Source organism: Gracilinanus agilis, chromosome 4 (genome assembly GCF_016433145.1).
Source record: "Gracilinanus agilis isolate LMUSP501 chromosome 4, AgileGrace, whole genome shotgun sequence".
Taxonomy (NCBI): domain Eukaryota; kingdom Metazoa; phylum Chordata; class Mammalia; order Didelphimorphia; family Didelphidae; genus Gracilinanus; species Gracilinanus agilis.
In genome coordinates, this window is record NC_058133.1 from 227,137,090 (window position 1) to 227,156,068 (window position 18,979).

General features: G+C 39.1%; 1 protein-coding gene across 1 annotated transcript; it reads right to left on the minus strand.

Annotated features, from left to right (window-relative positions):
* Positions 1 to 736: 736 nt before the first annotated feature.
* MRPL12 (mitochondrial ribosomal protein L12) lies at positions 737 to 13,105 on the minus strand. Its single transcript, XM_044672363.1, has 5 exons — positions 13,015 to 13,105; positions 11,560 to 11,746; positions 11,040 to 11,117; positions 1,358 to 1,495; positions 737 to 1,152 (listed from the first exon to the last, which is right to left on the minus strand). The coding sequence occupies exons 1-5, from the start codon at positions 13,086 to 13,088 to the stop codon at positions 1,036 to 1,038; spliced, it is 594 nt and encodes a 197-aa protein (XP_044528298.1). The 5' UTR covers positions 13,089 to 13,105; the 3' UTR covers positions 737 to 1,035.
* Positions 13,106 to 18,979: the final 5,874 nt, after the last annotated feature.

Genomic DNA, 18,979 nt, shown 5'->3' on the forward strand with positions numbered 1-18,979 from the left:
CCTAAACAGATCTAGAGCACTTTTGCACCTATGCTTACTCTTTCCACTTGAAATATCTTTCCTTCCTCCATTTATTTAAGTTCAACCCTTCCTTCAGGGCCTTTTTTTAAAACTTATTTTCTATCTTAGAATACATACTGTATATAAGTTCTAAGGCAGAAGAGCAAGAGCAATAAGGGATAGGCAACTGCTGTTAAGTGACTTGCCCAGGGTCTCATAGCTAGGAAGTGTCTGAGGCCAGATTTGAACCCATGACCTCCCATCTTTGGGCCTGGCTCTCTATTCTCTGAGCTACCTATTCTGCCTTCAGGGTCTTTCTTGAACCATGTCTTTCCCACACAGCCTTCCTAAAGTCTTATAGCATTGTCTGTCCCATTTCCTGTGATACCTTATACTGCTATATATCTATGTGTATGTACTGTTTCTCCAACCAAAATACTAGCTTGCTTGAGAGGATGGACAGTATAATATAACCTATTATAAAGTAAGGTACTGTACTACAGACAACACAGAGAGATGGTGAAAATAACAATGAAGGAAATACCTTTCCTTAAGGCCTTGAGAAATACAGTGTAAAACTGGCATCACAATGAAGAGGACAGGCAAGCAGACTTAGGGCCCAGGCCACCCTAAAGGCCTCCCCCAACATCCACCTTTGATAATTTAAAAAACTACTATGCCAATTCTTGGCTGCTTATCTCTGGTCTTCAGCACACAACTCTAAACAACACTGGAAGCCTGGGCAATGATATATTTTCCTTTTAGACTACTGTTTGAACAAATTTGCTCCCCACTCATGTTTCACAGAGTCCTTTTTCACAGCAGCCTTTTAAAAAAGGGCCTGGGACAGATGGGCCTTCCCTTCCCTCCCAGAATAGAGTCTCCTGAAAAGCTGAGAATGTTCTCACTCATCTACCCACACCGTTTTAAGCACATCTGTTCAGGTCCACAGGCAGCATTCCACATGGGGCCTGAATGGTCAGACTGGACTGGAGTAAGCCCCACTTTGCACAAGTCCTTTAGAACCCCAAACTCCTATTCCAAAATCACAGTGCCTCCGGCTGCTTCCAAAGCCACTTTAATCTTCTCTGCTTCTGATTTGGCAACATTGGCTTTGATTTCCTGAGGCAGGGACTCTACCAGCTTCTTTGCCTGAAATGAAGAAAAGGGGAGGATTAGAACCCTATGAGTCATTAAATTAAGCCTGGTTACTGCCTAAAGGATCAAGTCTGGAGCATCATGGCTCTAGGAGAAAGATGGAGGTGGGTGGAGGAAACAGAGGACAGAGAATCTCTCAACTTGGAAACCATTAAGCAGAAAGAAAGCTGTGTCTTTAGGACAAGAAAGAACTCTGTACCTGGACAAGATTTATGCCCTGGATGTAATTCTTTACTTCCTTGATTAGTTTCACTTTATCCACAGGCTTAGCTTCTGTCAGCCGAACAGTGAAATGTGTTCGTTCCTTCTGCTTGGGTATCTCTTCCTCTTCTGGTGCCTAGAATGAAAAGAGGAAGAGGAAAGATGAAGACAAGACATACCTACCCATTGCCTGATCCCCCTGCCTACTGTCTAACTTTAAATACCAAATTATACTATTATGTATATTATAATATGCAGGAATAAAAAACTCGAAGATTTAGCTATTTTACTTTTCCAATAAGATCAGATGTAAAGCAAAGCTGTCCATTGTCACTACCATTTGAAATAGTTTTAGACATGCTACCTTTGCAATAAGGTAATAAAAAAGAAATTGCATGAATAAGCACAGGAAAAGAAACAATTATCACTATCTGTTTAATAACATAGTTTAGAGAATGTTATAAATTCAAGTAAAATTAAATGAAACAACTTCAACAGAGTAGCAGAATATAAAATAACCAGCCACTGTACTAGCAAAACTCAGAAGAGAAAGAGAAATCCATAATGACAAAATATGAAAATATGCAAATTCACAGGTCTTAAATGAATACAATTTAAATAATTGAACAAATATTAACTATTCATGATTGGTTTGTCATAATATAAACAAATTAAACATTTACAAACAAATGTTTTATAGTAACATGCTATCTAAACAAATTTACAAACCTATGTACAAACTATCAAAGGATTACTTAAATAGGATTATTCTGATTACATTAAATTAAAAAGGTTTGCACAAACAACCAACACTGCCAAGATTAGAAGGAAAACAAGAAAATGGGAAACGATTTTTACTGTAAGTTTTTCTGATAAAAGCCTATTTCTCAAATATATAGGGAACTGAGTCAAATTTATATGAATAAAAATCATTCTCCAATCGAAAAATTGCCAAAGGGCTATGAATAGGCAGTTTTTAGAAGAAGAAATCAAAGCTGTCCAGTCGCATGAAAAAAGCTTTAAATTACTAGTGATTAGAGAAGTACAAATTAAAACACCTATCAGATTGGTTAATATATGACAGAAAAGGAAATCTGGGAGGGGATGTGGGAAAAATAAGGACTATAATGTAGTGTGGGTGAAATTGTGAACCGATCCAACCATTCTGGAGAGTGTAAGAATTAAAATTTAGTTATTATAGCTATATATTAAAATTATGTGGCCGCCAGGAATCAACAATTCAGGTTGATTCCGTAATTAAATCAGACCCAAGTCAGCATGGGGTTGAAGAGTTTATTTACAATCAGGAAGGTAAGTAGGGATAAAGAGAAGAGGGAGGTTAGAAGACTAAATAAATGAAGCTGTAAGCCGCAAGGCCCAACAGCCGGATAGGCAGAGTTTAGAATTGGCCCAGCTAGGCCAAGGAAGCCAGCCTAACTTACCCACGTGACAATACAGAGTATAAGCTGTCTGTGGTCTCAGGAGATGCTTCTTCCTCTAGTTCCAGACGGCAACTGCCCCCACAGGAAGTTCCCTAACTTAATTAAAGGGATAGTGTCTTTCATCACTTCCTGTGGTCCACCTCTAATTCAAATGGACAAATGGCAGTTTCTACATTGATTTGGACTGCCCAAAGGGCAGTCCCTTATTCTTGATTTGTTACTTATTGTCACGTGTGGATAACTCGTCTCCCCTCCCCACTAAGGGAGGTGGGAGTGACATCATTAGCATGCCTGGGTTGAGTAGATTTTTTTGACTATTAAAGGGATCTGGCTAATTCTATTTACACAAGAGCAATTTGGTACTATGCTCAAAAGGCAATAAAACTGCCCAACAATACCACTACTAGGTTTATACCTCCAAAGAAAAAAAAAAAAAGACCTATTTGTACAAAAGTATTTATAGCAATTCTTTTTGTGGTGACAAAGAATTGGAAATTGAGGGGATGCCCATTAATTAGGGAACAGCTGAACAAGTTATGCGTCGAAATGATTGTGATGGAATACTATTGTGCTATAAGAACTGATGAAGATAGTTTCAGAAAAACCTGGAAAGACTTACATAAACTGATGCAAAGTAAAGTGAGCAAAAGCAGAAGAGCAATACTGTATGATTAACTATGAATGACTTAGCTACTCTCAGCAATATAATGATCCAACTCAATTTCTAATAACTTATAATGAACATATATCCACCTCCAGAGAAAGAAATTGAAGCATACTTTTTAAAAATCTATTTTCCTTTTTACAATATGGCCAATCTATATCAAACTGCTTGCCTTTTCAAGGAGAGAAGAGAATTTGGAACTCAAAATTTCAAAAGATGAATGTTAAAATTTTTTCTTTTACATGTAATTAAGAATAAAATAAGAGGGAAACTGCAAAAAAAAAGAAAAGAAAAGAAAAGAAACACAACTTCAGAGCTATGACCAATGTTTGGCAGAAAGGTCTTTCATGTAATTGAGAAAAAAAAACAAAAGGAGAGAAACAAAGGACTTCAGAGCTAAGATCCACATAATGTTGTTGTTTTTTTAATCCTTAACCTTCCACCTTAGAATCAATACTGTGTATTGGTTCCAAGGCAGAAGAGTGGTAAGGGTGGGCAATGGGGGCTAAGTAACTTGCCCAGGGTCACACAGCTAGGAAGTGTCTAGGCCTGGCTCTCAATCCACTGAGCTACCCAGCTGCCCCCAAACATAATGACTTTAATTGCTTGGCATAAAAGTAATGGACTAAAGGTAAAGAATGAAAAATTTTTAGGCATAGCAAAAGTGTTGTCTTGCTCAACTATACTTACTGGTTACAAAGCAGGGCCTCTTATGGAAAGAATAGTAATGTAAAAAAAAGAAGAAAATCAGTATGGCACATATAATCCCCTTTTCTTTGTGTATTGATTCATGTTTTTTAACTGACAACACAAATAAAATTTTAAAAGAGAGGGACAAAATGGATTAATAGGATGCCTAAACTGGAGCCAAAGATCTAGGTTCAGATCCTTCTTCAGACATATAGTATCTATATGACTAGACTATAAGCAAGACCTTTGACCTTGCTGGGTTGCATTTTCTTTTTATCAAATTGTGAAAGCAATTGATTAGTGTAGCTCAAATGAAATCATACATATAAAGTGCCTTATAAACTTTAGTGTATATTAATGTCATTCTTTTTATTTGCACATAGGCCATATTCTCCCTAATGGAATCAGAGTTTAATTTGTAAGAGACCTAACAGTTATCTAGTTCAGAGGTATCAGTCACACAGCCTTCTGGCCCCCTGAAGCCCACACCATTCCCCAGTTCAGCTAGTACCCATATTAAAATGTTATTGGGAAGAGGCAGGTAGGTGACTCAGTGAATTAAAAGCCAGGCCTAGAGACAGAGGGTCCTGGGTTCAAATGTGACTTCTTAGCTGTGTGACCTTGGTCAAGTCATTTAACTACCATTAAGTATCCCTTACCTCTCACTCTTCTTCTGCCTTAGAACCAATACACAGTATTGATTCTAAGATGGAATGTAGGGTATTTTAAAAATTAAAAAATAAAATATACCTATGTGTAAAAATGGGAATTACTAAACAAAATAAAATTAATAGAGATCATATGTTTTAAAACTAAGTTAATAAGCAGTCAGCAGTGATCCTGAAGTATGGCTTAGTGACCCCCATTTCTATTTGAGTTGGATATCATTGGACTAGTTCAACCAACTCATTTTACAGAGTGTTCAGAGAAGACATGGTTGAGAGAGGAAGGGACCACAATAGCCACCAACTCCAACTAATATCCTAAAGGAATCCGCACTAGAACACAACCAATAAGTAGTAGTTATAGGTAATATTTATATATCACGTACTATGTGCCAGGTACTATATGAAGCACATTACAAATTTTCATTTGGTCCTTATAATAAGCCTGTGAGGCACTATTATTATCCCCTTTTATAGATAGAGGTTGTTTTGGTTTTTTTTTTTTTTTACAAGGCAGATTGTAGTTAAGTGATTTGCCCAGGGTCACACAGTACTAAGTGCTTGAGGTTGGATTTTAAACCCAGGTCTTCCTGAATCCTGATCATCCAGCCTTTTCTTGACCTCTAAGGTAGGGACACACTAACACTTCTCAAAGCCCAATCTGCTTGGGGGATGGGGAGGATTGGAAGGAATCTGACTGTTGGGATGTAAAATCTAATATCAAACCTAAATTGGCCTCTTGGCAATGTCTATCTACTACTCCTGGTTCTGTTCTGTCCTTTGGAACAAAACAGAACAATCTATTCAGTCTAAAAATACCCAGTTCCTTCAACCAGTAGTGGTACTACAAGATTAGAGAAAGGTATAGCTAGTGATACTAGCTTGCCATATAGTGTATACTGGATGACAAGATCCAAAAAAATATGGAGACCATAATGGCAAAATTTAAGAGATAATTTTTTTAAATTTAAGGATAATTGGGGCTATTGGAGGAGATGTGTACTGATCCAACCATTCAGGAAAGCAATATGCCCAAAGGCTATAAAATCATGCATATCCTTTGATCCAGCAAGATCACTACTAGGTCTGTTATCTCCAAAAGATCAAAGGAAAAGGACCTATTTGTACCAAAATACTTATAGCAGCTCTTTTTGTAGTGGCAAAGAATTGGAAACTGCAGAATAGCCGAACAATTTATGGTATATGATGTCTAGATGTGTGGGCCAGGTAATCAGGGTAAAAACCCACCATCACAGTCAAAGAGAGTCAGCTTGATTAGGAAGCCAACTTCTCATAGAGAAAGTGAAAGAGAGAGAAAATAGAGATAGAAAGAGCAAATACCTGAATGGCTGGAGAGACCTGATGGGGCAAAACACACAGTACAATGATTTGTAGCTAGGTCTTCCATTTCTTATGACAAAGAGCAAGATTTTTATAGAATATTGAGTTTTAAGTATTACATGATTTAACAGGCATAACTTTCCCACAGAATATTGTTTATGAAAAGACTATCCCCAAAATATTTCTAAGGTTATTCTATAAACCCAAACAATTGAGGAATATTGATGGTAACTTGGGGGTTTACAGGAATCAGGGGAAAAGAGAATCTGGGTCATTTAGTCATGACATTACAAAAGTTTCTTTTGTCATCAAAATAATGAATAACGAGGATTATTATGAAGGAAGCTTTTTAGGAGATGTCTTTATTTGTATTACAGTGAGACAATATTTTTGAGCTGCTATTTTGAGATTCTAGCCATGCCATGAAATTCCAGGCAAGCTCATAAGCATGTCTTTTTATTGCTGCTTTTCCTCAGTGGACCTAATTTGTCTTAGGTTCCTCCATAATGGAATACTATTGTAGTATAAAATAATGATGAGCAGGATGGTTTTAGAAAGACTTGGGAAGACTTATGTGAACTGATACAAAATGAAATGAGCAGAACTGGAAGAACTTCATACACAGTAACTAATATTTTAAAGATGATTAATTGTGAATGACTTAGCTACTCTCAGCAATATAATATAAGACAATTCTGAAGGACTTATGACAAAAAATGCTATACACTTCCAATGAAAGAACTTAGGGAGTCTGAAAGCAGGTCAAAGCAAACTTTTTAATAACCAATATTTCATAATTGCACAAAAGATAAAAACAAAGTGCTAAGTGAGGTCAGACAGGAGAGGAAGAAAGGAAAAGGTTGCTAGTTTGGGAGAGATTAAGAAAAGGTAAAATCATATAGGAGGTAGCCCTTAAGTGGAGCTTTAAAAGATGTTAATTCAACAGGCATATATAGACTTTCTAGGCAAAAGGAAAACAAATGTTTGCAACTATCTTAGGTTCTGTTTTTTTTTTTTTTTCATTTGTCCCACAACCTGAAAATCAATTGGTTCAATATCCCACTCTGCCAATAAGGAAACCAAGGTGACCAAATATCACATAAAATGTTTCTGTGTTGACAGTTTACATGATCTTCCATAGCATTCTATCATTTTAAAAAAAAAAAAAAGCCCTACTGGTTGAGCATTTCATTTGCTTCCCTTTTCAATTACTCTATTACTTTTCTTTCCTTGGGAGTTATGAAATCTTAAAATATATTCTGAAAGGTGGCATTAGCAACCCAAAGGGCATAAAGCTTTGCAGCTTATTAAAGCATTACCATATTTTTCTCTCTCTCTAGAAAAAGTTAAATAATATCTATTGTAATTTCAAAGTTGTAACACTCTCAAATTTTTTTTTTGCTAGTTTATAAAGTGCATAATGGTACCTAACATTGTTTTAATTTTCAATTAAGTACTTAGGAAGGCTATGCCCTTTCCCATGGGATTCTGTTATTTTCCTATTTATCAATCAACTAATATTTATTAAGTTATCTACCACATGCTAGGCACTGTTATTAAGGACACAAAGAATCAGAAAAGACAATCCTTGATCTCAAGCAGCTCAGTCTAATGGGGGAAATAACATGAAAACCACCACGTACAAAAAAGATAGGATAATCTTAAGGATAACATTAAGGAGTAGGAAAAGTTTCTTGCAGGAGGTAAGAGTTTGAGACTTCAAGAAGCTACACACACCAGAGGAAAACTTTTTCTAAAATCTCTATTACAATGGCCATCATCCGTTTTTTACCCAATTTTATAGCATTTTGAAAACTGTCATTTTGAAAAAGACTTTAAAATCTGATAGAATGAACTCGTAATCATTACTTCTAATAAAAAGAAAATTTGGAGGTATTCTTTTCCACTTAGAATTCTTTCATATGGATTCCAGTACAAATCTGCCAAATCCTACAAAACATACCCTGTGAAATTTAATTGCAACAAATCTTTATATTTAGTGAGCATAATAACTTATTACGCTTAAGTCTTCCAGATAGGAAGAAGATAATCCTGCTATCATATTATTTCTATCACAGTACCGAATAGTTCTTTAAAAAATTTCTCATGCCCAAAGGGCTATAAAACTTTGCAAATCCTTTGATCCTATTATACCACTACTGAGTCTCTATACCAAAGAAATCATAAAAAAGGAAAAAGGATCTGCTTGTACAAAAATATTTAGCGGCTCTTTTTGTGGTGGCAAAGAATTAGAAATTGAGGGGATGCTATCATTTGGGAAATGGATAAACAAGCTATAGTATATGTTGGTGATGGAATACTATTGTGCTATAAGAAACAATGAACAGGAAAGATTTCAGAAAAAGTTAGAAAGATCTACATGACCTGATACAGAGTGAAATAATGGGAGAAACTCTGTACAAAGTAACAGCTTTATTATACTGTGATCAACTGTGAAAGATTTAGCTACATTCAGCAAGACAATGATCCAGGACAGTACTGAAGGACTTATGACAAAGAATGCTGTCTACCTACAGAAAAAGAACCATTGGAGTCAGATGTAGACCAAAACATACTATTTTTCACATTAGTTTATTTATGGTTCTATTTTGAGGTTTTGGCTTTATATGCGTATTCTCTTACAGCAATCACCAAAATGGAAGTATATTTTGCATGACAATGCATGTATAGACCAGATCAAATTGCTTATTATCTCCAAGAGGCAGGAGGGAAGGGGAAGAGGAAGACAATTTAGATCTTACGATTCAGAAAACATATGTTGAAAAGTGTTAATACATATAATTGGAAAAAAAATCTTTGAATAAGAATACTGATTGGAATAAATTTCTCACATCCCAAATTCAATTACTACCTAAACACATAATGGTTTGTGGTCACTGTAAATGGGATTTTAAAATTATATTTTCTACTGTCATTAGTATGTACATTAACTTTTGTGAATTTAGATTCTGTTCTTGCAACCTGTTGAACTCATTATGCCATTAATTTTTTAAATTTCTCTTGATCTTTTCAAATATACTATGTCTTTTGCAAAAAGCAACATTTTCCTTCTTCCCCTCTTATACCCCACCAATTCTTATACCCAGAGAATTCTAGGATTTCTAGTATGAAAGATGAATTACTCTTCTGCTTCTCCATTAAGTGTACTATGGATTTTGGAACAGATAGTTATAATTTTAAGTCTTTGGAATAGTAAAAATACTTGAAAAAAATTTTTATTTTACCAGTCACGGTAAAAACAAATCTCCACGTTTTTTGAAGTTATATGACTCAAATTGTCTCCGTTCTGCTCCCGCCCCTTTTAAAGAAAAAAGTCCTAGATTTCTTCCTCCATAGCAGCCTACTATTCTAAGGGAATAGAGGAACCAGTAGGTGTGTTTTGGGCAACTGTCAATCATTAAACCAGCCCTTAAGGAAGAGGAATGACTTAGGAAGTGAGTAAAACCAGATAACACTAAAAGGAAGGAATGACATTTGGGAGTTACTAGTCAGATCAAGCTATGGTAACAAGGCTTGAGTCTTGTCCTGTCAGTTCTTTTGGGGTTTTAAGGAAAGCACAGGAAGATAAGAAAACACAGTTTAATAAGGATAAATTAAGGGAAGGAGATAAGGGGAAAAGCTGTTACTCTTAATAGCCATGGGATAAACCAAAAGGACAGAAGGTCTGGGATCACTACACTAATGCTACAAGGCAAGTCTGGCTGGACTCAAGGAAAAAGGGTTTCTCACAAAGATATCCTTGGTCTGTTGATCAGATAAATCAGATTGTCCCAGGAACACAGGTAAACAGCCAAGTAAATCCAATGGTACAGTCAGGGAGAATTAGATGCCTTATATGTCCACCATACAAGACAGCCTTCTAATCTCAACCTGAACTCTTTGAACTTGCTAGATGATGATCTTGATACTTCCCAAGGCACAGAGATAACCCAAAATCCACAGGCTCTTAAGTCAGTGGCTATATCTCCAACCCCTCCAAAGCCAACTGCCATATAGAGAGTCCACTGAGAGAAGTCCCTTACTGCATTCCAAGTTTGGAATATTCAGCCCTATCAGCCCTTGCCTGCTTTTCTGCTTTCTACCCTTAAAATGCTATTTTCCTATTACACTATATAAACATGAGGGGATAATGCTATAATTTCCAAATCCTTGTTTTCACAGAAAACCAGACCCTAAATCTCACTCTAAGTTCTACCATACAATGTAGTAAGAAATAATGACAACAAAACCCTCTGCAAATATGCAGTGCTCTAGGAAAACTCGGGCAATCTCTGTAACTTTGCTAAATATCCTAAACTACTGTTTTAAGACAGCAATGCTCCCTAGAAGCCTAAGGTCTACTGGGTTTTACTTTAGGATCTCCAGACCAGAAGATGCTAGAAGCTAAGAAATAAAGACTGAAGTAATATTTATGTTGAGGGAAAAACAAAACAAGTTAAGTTTGAAGGTACTAGGGAGAAAGTAGAACTACTGCAAAGACTTATTACCAATACCCACAAGACAAGGATTTTGTACAGTGCTACTAGGCCACAGGACATAATGGGAGGGGAAACATAAAAATGATGGGTAGGGCAGCTGGGTAGCTCAGTGGATTGAGAGCCAGGCCTAGAGACAGGAGGTCCTGGGTTCAAGTCCGGCCTCAGACACTTCCCAGCTGTGTGACCCTGGGCAAGTCACTTGACCCCCATTGCCTACCCTTACCAATCTTCCACCTATAAGTCAATGCACAGAAGTTAAGGGTTTAAAAAAATTAAAAAAAACAAACAAAAAAAGAATGATATGTAAAATATGGTACATGACGATTCAGAAGGGGGAGGGAGAGAGAGAAACAATCTTTTTTAAAGCATCAGAACATACCTCAGGGGCTACCTTTGCAGCACTTGGCACCATACCACCCATGGGCACCAACCCAACATCCTGGATCTTCAGTGTTTTCTGTAGGAACATAAAAAACAATAAAGTTTTAACAACTGGCATTTCATCCTCTAAGTTAATTAACTTATGGGGAAAACTTCCCCAAAACCCAGCATTCTCCCACTCATGTCTTGAGACAGATACTATCTTAACATTTTTTCAACACCCAACTCAACCAACATATGGCTCACTTCATTCTCAAAGCAGAACAGTTAGGTGGCATAGTGAACAGAGTATTGGATTTGAAGTCAGAAAGACCTCTAAATTCAGATCTTGCCTTCAGATCCTCACTAGCTGTGCAGTCCTGAGAAAGTCACATAACTTTTCTTAACCTCAGTTTCTTCATCTGTAAAAAGAGGGTAACCTACCTCACAGGACTACCTCACATTGTAAAATGAAGTAAGATAAGGAAAATGTTTAGCAAACTTTTAAAGCATTATAAAATGATGGCTTTTATTATTACCTTCAGTAATTCGTTGAGATCAGAGATTTCCAGTAGTGTAAGGCCAGCAATGTCCTGTACTAACTGCTGGATCTTTGGAGGGTACTGCTTGGGGGCATTGTCCAGAGTGGCTCCAGCCAAGGTCTCACTTCTTCGATGACAGCTGCTTCTCATTAGCCTTTGAGCTAAAACACCTGAAAATGGCAGCCTACACCCAACCACATTCAAACAAGAGACTGTCATTACCCAGCAAGTGAGCAAGGGGAAGTTGTACACAGGGCTTGAACCTAATAGTTTGCTACAAACATATCTTAAAAGTTGGGAGTCCAAAAGCTTTTTGTGTCATGGATCCTTCTACTAGTCTAGTGAATCCTAAAGTCTCTTTCAGAATGTTTTGAATTCCATATTCAAGGTGGTGCTGGACCTGAGGTGGGGTTCAAATCCAGCTTCAGATACTTCCTAGATGTGTGATCCTGAGAAGTCATTAATCGCTCTCTGCCTCAGTTTCCTCAACTGTAAAAATGGGAATTTTTCTACTTCCAAGAGTTATTTTATGAAGATAAAATGAGATACTTGTAAAGTTCTTTGAAAACCTCAAATTTGTTTTGTAAATGCAAAGTAAAATATAAACATATAAGTAAAAATGCCCCGTAAATAATAGCTTGCTATTATAATTATTACTAAGGCATATAGGATTTCAAAGGAAACCAATTTATGTTGTAATAAAGATGCGATTTCTGCCCTTCCCATCTAAGACTCAAGACCTTCTGAAGTCTTAACTTTCACCCCGATAGTCCAATCTCCTGTAAGCCAGGAGAGAGAAAAATGAGGCACAGAAAATTACAGTAAGTATCAGCATAATACCTTTCACAGAACAGATGCTAAAGTGGTGAAATGGGTAGAGCCTTGAGCCAGGAGTAGTCAAAACCTGAATTCAAATCTAGCCCCAGACATTTTACTGGCAGTCTCTCTGAGCATTAAACCAATGTCTGCCTCAGTATCCTCAACTGTAAAACGAGAATAACAAAACCTACCTCACAGGGTTGTTTTGTAAGGAAGAAAGAGAAAAATTTTCCCTTCAATCTCCCCCCACTCCCTTTAAGGATTGGAGAATAACTGAGGGACCCAAGGTCACATTGGCAAAGACTAGAACCCTGGTCTCCTGTGCAGAAGCCCCTGGGAGGTAATAAGACCCAAGAAGGGGTGGTTATGGGTCAGAGGGTTAAAGGGTCACACACACCCTCCTTTTCCCAAGTGTAGGGAAGAATTGCCCCTCCCTCAATCACCTCCTGGTGCGGGCGGGGCACGAATCCCATAATGGGGAGGGCGTCTAAACTGAGATGGAAGTCCACGGGCGAGGGCAAGAGAAGCCTCCCCCTCCCCGGCAAGGGAAAGAACAGCCCCAGGCCTCGGCTCCTACTTCACCCCGAGTCCTGGGGGCCCAACCCCACCCGGCCGTGCCTTCGGTTCGGGTACCTGGTCTGGAGTACGGCCACTGCCCGGAACCTCAGACAGGAGCCCCGCAGGGGGCAAGCAGCCGCGGATAGCATCCCCGTGGACGCAAGAAGGTCACTCACGCGGATGCACGGGCGGAAGGAGACACTCTAGCCCGCCAAACGGAGGATCTCGCTCTCCCGGAAGCGTCAGGGCGGGGGGGGGGGAGGGGACGCTCTACCACAGGTCAGCCTTCGTCTCGTTGGTTTGGGAGGATTACCCACAATGCCCCTGCCATCAGGGGCGATTCCGAGAAAGTAGATGATTGGGTGCAATATCCTTTGCACGCTACGGTTTTGGGGGTTCTGATTCTCGGGGAGGCCTCGCGGTATCCTTGCTGCTCACCCAAGGGGTCTTGTACTTCTAAATGCTATGTTGAAGGTAAAATGTATGAATAGTTTTGCTCATTATATTTTTTATTTAGCCAACATAATAAAGTAAATGTAGTCAGTGATACTTTGGATCAATATAAAAGCACCTATGTGCTGCACTTTGCTAAGTGCTGAGAACATGGCTCCATACCCTGGCCAAAAACTAGGCCTTGCTCTCACAGAACTCACAGTCTAAAGAGTTAATAACTCATTAGAGAATAACCTCTAATAACATACTTATATATACATCCTATTCCCCCATCAAACTGTAAGATAACATTAAAACTAGTGGAAGTCAGGTCAAAAAGCATTTATTCAGCAAGAACCTGCTAGGTGCTAAGCCTAATGCTAAAAGCTAGGGACACAAAGAAAGCCTTCAAAACAAAACAAAAAAAAACATGGTGTCAGCCCCCAAGGAGCAAGCCTTCTCTTACAGTGACCACCTTCTCCATGAAGTCTTCCTTGATCTATTCAACTAAAAATGATCTCCCTTTCATTTCTTAAAGCTTTTTGTCCAGACCTCTCCTTTGTAGTACATACTTAGGTATACATCCTATTCCCCCATCAAACTAAACTCCTCAAAGGCAGGAACTTCACCTTTGTCATTTTTCATCTTTGTCTCTCTGATGCTTAGCATAATGCCTTTTACACAGCAAACATTAATCAAAGCTGATATGCTTTTAAGTTTGCAAAGTACTTTCTGTCCATTATTTCATCTGATCTTCACAATACTGTGTAATATGGGCTATTATTACCTCCACTTTTACAGATAAGGACACAGACTTAGAAAGAATAACCAATTTACCAAAAGTCAACATAGCTGGGAAACCTCACAGATAGAGAAGGAAGATGTTCCTGACACCAAGTCTAGGGCTCTATTTAATATATACTTCATTCCCTCAGCAAATGTTGTTTTGTTCTTTCTGTAACTTTCTGCAACTCCTATTTCTGCCACAGGATTTATTAAGGAGAAATGGTCTTATAAAACTTCTCCTGGTCTTTGTGTTTATTAAACCTCCAGTCAACATTTCTTTACTGTGTGCTGAATCCGAGGCTGGTAGCTAGTTGAAGTTCTTCATTATAGCTACATGGCTATGGGCCAGAACTCAGCAGAAAAAGCAAATAAAATGTTTGGGGCCAAATTGGCTCAAAGAAATGAACTACTGTTCCCCTTGGAATGTGGAACCATGGACTATGGAAGTCAGTGTCCAGGATCCTAAAGTCCAGCTTGCCTTGAATCTTACCATCTTCTGGTCTATCTTTTTACATTCATGGCAGGGACCAGTAACTAGCACTCCAGTTCTATCTACTCAGGAATAATCACTTCAAAAGAAATAGCAAGAACAAAGTGTAGACATTTTCTTCTCAGTGTCTCAGGGGCATATTCTCCCTCTGCCTCTGGGGAATTAGGCTCAAAATTAGCTGGTTCCTATAGCACTGGTCCCACCAGGTCCAAAGGTGGAATCTCTGCCAGATGAGTCTTTGTATTATTAGCACTGGACTGAGGTCCCAAAGGTCACTTTTTGGGAAATTGATGTTAATACTATATATTTACATAGTGTGCCAGACCCCATGCTAAGTGCTTTACAAATAAGACATTTGATCCTCACAATCACCCTGGGAGGTAGGCACTGTTACCATACCCATTTTACAGTTGGGGAACCTGAAGCAAAATTGTATAAAGTTGGATTTGAACTCAGGTGTTTCTGACTCCAGATCTGGTGCTGTATCTGCTGTATCACCAAGCTGCCCTGCCCTATTACTGGAACCTAGACTCTAGAACAGAGAAACCCTGGTGAGCCCCTATGACCCTTTGAATTCATGAGGTTCATGGATCCAGTCTCCTAAAAGGGAAAATAGCAAAGCCCAAGGACTGAGGTCCTTTCATGAGGCCATGAGAAAGTGGTTGCCCCAGACATTTCTGAATGCCTTTATAGCTAATCAAAGAACCTCCTTGCCCTCACATGAAACCCAAATTTTGAGTCCTGTATTCTCTTTCCCTCTAGTCCCTCCTCAACCCATTGAGAAGGCAAGTAATATTATCAATTATACATGCAAAGTCACACAAAACATGTTTCCATATTAGCCATGTTGCAAAAAAAAAAAAAAAAAGCTGAGAAAGTATGCTTCAATTTGCATTCAGAGTTCATCTGCTCTCTTTCTTGAGGTGGATAGTATGTATCTTCATCATGAGACCTTTGGAATTATCTTGGATTATTGTATTGATTAGAGTAGCTAAGTTTTCCCAGTTGGTCATTGTTATATTGCTATTAACTGTGTATAATGGTCTCCTGGTGCTGCTTACTTCACTTATAGTTCATATAAGTTCATGTTTATCTGAAACCTCCTTGCTTATTTTTTTAAACCTTTACCTTCTGTCTTGGATCAGTTCCATAGCAGAAAAGCAGTAAGGGCTAGACGTTTGGGGTTAAATGACTTGCACAAGATCACACAGAATAGTATCGGAAATCAAATTTGAACCCAGGACCTCCCATCTCCAGGCCTCCACTGAGTCACTTACCTAGCTGCCTTTTGTTCATTATTTTTTATAACACAATGGTACTCCATCACAATCATATACCACAGCTTGTTCTACCATTCCCCAATTGAGGATTTTTTTTAAAACCCTTAACTTCTGTGTATTGGCTCCTAGGTTGAAGAGTGGTAAGGGTGAGCAATGAGGGTGACTTGCCCAGGGTCACACAGCTGTGAAGTATCTGAGGCCAGATTTGAACCTAGGACCTCCCGTCTCTAGGCCTCTCAATCCACTGAGCTACCCAGCTGTCCCCCAATTGATGATTTATTCATAAACCATATACTCTGCCTTAGTTCTCTCCAATTCACACACCATCAGGAAGCCCTCTCTTTACCCCTCAGACAATATCTATGGGTGCTTTAGGGATAGCTAAAGGAAAGTACTGATGCTAAGACTGATACTCTAACTCTTCAGTTAGAGATATGGTCAGGACTGAAATTAGACTGATAAACTCAAATCAAGGGAGTACTTGCCTCTGACCCAGAACTATTATCACCCTGTAGACAAGAGTTGGCAAACCTTTACAAGTTCGAGTGCCCAGAGGGCAAATTCAAGCTGACTGTGAGCTGTTCCCCTGCCTCCCCATTACCAGAGAGAGCAAAAGGGAAGTGCTTGCTTTGGGCAGCTGGATAGAGGGGTAGGGGGTGCAAAAAATGTCCTTGGGCACTTGGAAGAGGGGAAACAGAGCAGCTCCCCCCCACCCCTCCCCAGTGCCAGCTCTGTATGTATGCCATTTCTTCCCCAATGCTGCTCTGGACCAGTGATGGGGAACCTTTTGGAACTTTCTAGGGACCCCTTGCCAGGTTCCCCAACCTTGTGTGCCATGCCCCACCCCGACTGCATGCAGTAGTGTGGCCCCATGTTACTTTAGGATATTAGTATGTACAATTAGAGGAATACATCTTCATTCCTTTCCTGGAGGTGACAGGGTTCCCAGTACAATTTCTACACAGGGAAGGAGTCTTAAAAAGTAAGGGTCAGTGACACAACCCTTAGCAAAGCACTTCTATGGGAAGGGGTCTTGATTAACCCATCCATCCTGAATGAGCATCATCCCTATGTGCCGAGCGTGGGGGTATTCAGTAAAATGGCTGCCCGTAAGAAAGCAGGGGGCCTTCTCTAAGGTATCCCACAGAGGGGTAGCTAGAACCAGAATGGATGGAATTTCCTGGAAGTCTCAGGCATTTGGTAGGCTTTTGAGGCACCTAGAGGCTCCCAGGATTTTCTTTGCTTTGTGGGTGTTTCTTACATACTTAACAGTCTGAGGGACCCGCTTTGGCTACTGCTTCCCCCAAATGAATTAGGGAATTATCTGCCCAGGTAGCTGTGCACATAGCCAAAATAAGCCAGGAGAAGACCTGTTTCTGAGGGGGGATCCATGTATTCTGCCCTTCCAGTTTTATAGGTTGTGGTGGATAGGGTTGACCCCATTGAGGTGTTAGCTGAGATTCCTTTGAAGGATTAGGGAGGATCTGATTAGCATATTCCCTTAAGGCTTGGTGAATGGGGCTCAGTTCCTAGATTTTCTCAGGGGGTTATTTTAATTATGGTCATAGCCATCTGGAGGGCCTGGACCCAATCAATCCTTTGCTTACAAAAGCAGGACTGTTACCTGTTCTATTCACCCAGTAAGGGTCCACAAAGACTAAAAGGACTCTGTACCTTTTGCAGGGTGATAGGTGGGTAGACTCTATTGCCAGTCTGAGGGAAGAGGCCACCACCATTGCTGCTCAGCCCTGGGGAGCCTGGGGAGGGGGTGGAGGGGCAGAGAGCAGCCATACACGAGCCCCTACAACAGTGGAGAGAGGCTAGAATGCCCCACCCCCTGTATTTAGGAGGGCTCTACATGCCATCTTTGGCACACGTGCCATAGGTTTGCCATTAAAGCTCTAGACTGTCAATTTGTGATTCAGAGTTCACAGAGTTCACTGTGTGTCTATTACATAGTGCTTAGTATGTAAGGAAGTGTTGTCAAAAGAACTGGAAGATAGTCCCTCAGTCCTTTAGTAACTTGCCATCTCATGGGAAACCAGCTTATAATCCTGCATTTCATTTTACCCATTTACTCTAGAGCTGACAAAATCTGCAGTTACTCTCTAAAGGATAATAATAGTCCCTGTGTTTGCAAAGTGACCCGAAGAGTTTAGGTAAACTTTGAGAACCTTAGTTCTCTGGCTCTTTGTTCCCATCCGAATGCAATGTGAGAACTTTAGAGTCTGACACTTTCTTGAGGGTAGCCACTATTTCTGGTGCTTAAAAAATGTTTATTGAATGAAATGAAATGAAATGAAAGCCCACCTTCATTTTACTGAGTGAAAAGATGTAAAGTAACTTGCTAAAGGTCACATTTTTAACTTTCTTAAGTTAAGTAGCAGTCAGCTTTGAAACATGGCTGACTTCAAATTCAGTGTTCCTGGTGCTCTGAAACACTGCTTTACTAGTTATGAGTTCATATACTGGCACTGCTGTCTCACTATCTATTATAGCCAAATCTATAAATTAATAGAATAGCTAATGCTGGGATGAACTTATCCTAAAAGGGCAAAAGGTTGAATAAGTTCTAAGTCCTTTGATGAGAGGAACATGTTATTAGATTTAATTAACTTTTGTAAGTTTATTGGCAAGTAAGGTCAAATTGCGTGTTTCCTGGAAACCACTGACCTGAAAACCAGGAACTACTTATGCTCATTTGCTTCTGGTCCTAAGCAGAAGTATGTCATACCAGGAGTCCATCCCACCTGTACTCCAAGAAAAATCCCATAGATAATTCTTTTTTTTTTTTTTTTTGGCATAAAGCAAAATACATTTTAATGCCCTATCACTTTTTTTTTTTTACTTTTTTTGTTTTCAAATTTTTTCCATGGTTACTTGATTCATGTTTTCTCCCTCTCTTCATCCCTCCCCTCTCCCAGAGTTGACAAGCAATTCCACTGAGTTATATGTATAAATATATTATCACTCGAACCCATTCCCACATTATTTGTTTTTGTAAAAGAGCAATCCTTTAAAACCAAAACCCCAAATCACATACCCATATAAA

What these genes read in the sequence shown, in the direction of transcription:
- MRPL12 (XM_044672363.1), bottom strand. Translation starts at nt 13,088, where the DNA reads ATGCTATCCGCGGCTGCTTGCCCCCTGCGGGGCTCCTGTCTGAGGTTC. An exon ending in CTGCAAAGGTAGCCCCTGAG is followed by an intron (nt 1,496 to 11,039) that starts GTATGTTCTGAT and finishes TTTTCATTCTAG; the next exon opens with GCACCAGAAGAGGAAGAGAT. An exon ending in AGGGCATAAATCTTGTCCAG is followed by an intron (nt 1,153 to 1,357) that starts GTACAGAGTTCT and finishes TCTTCATTTCAG; the next exon opens with GCAAAGAAGCTGGTAGAGTC.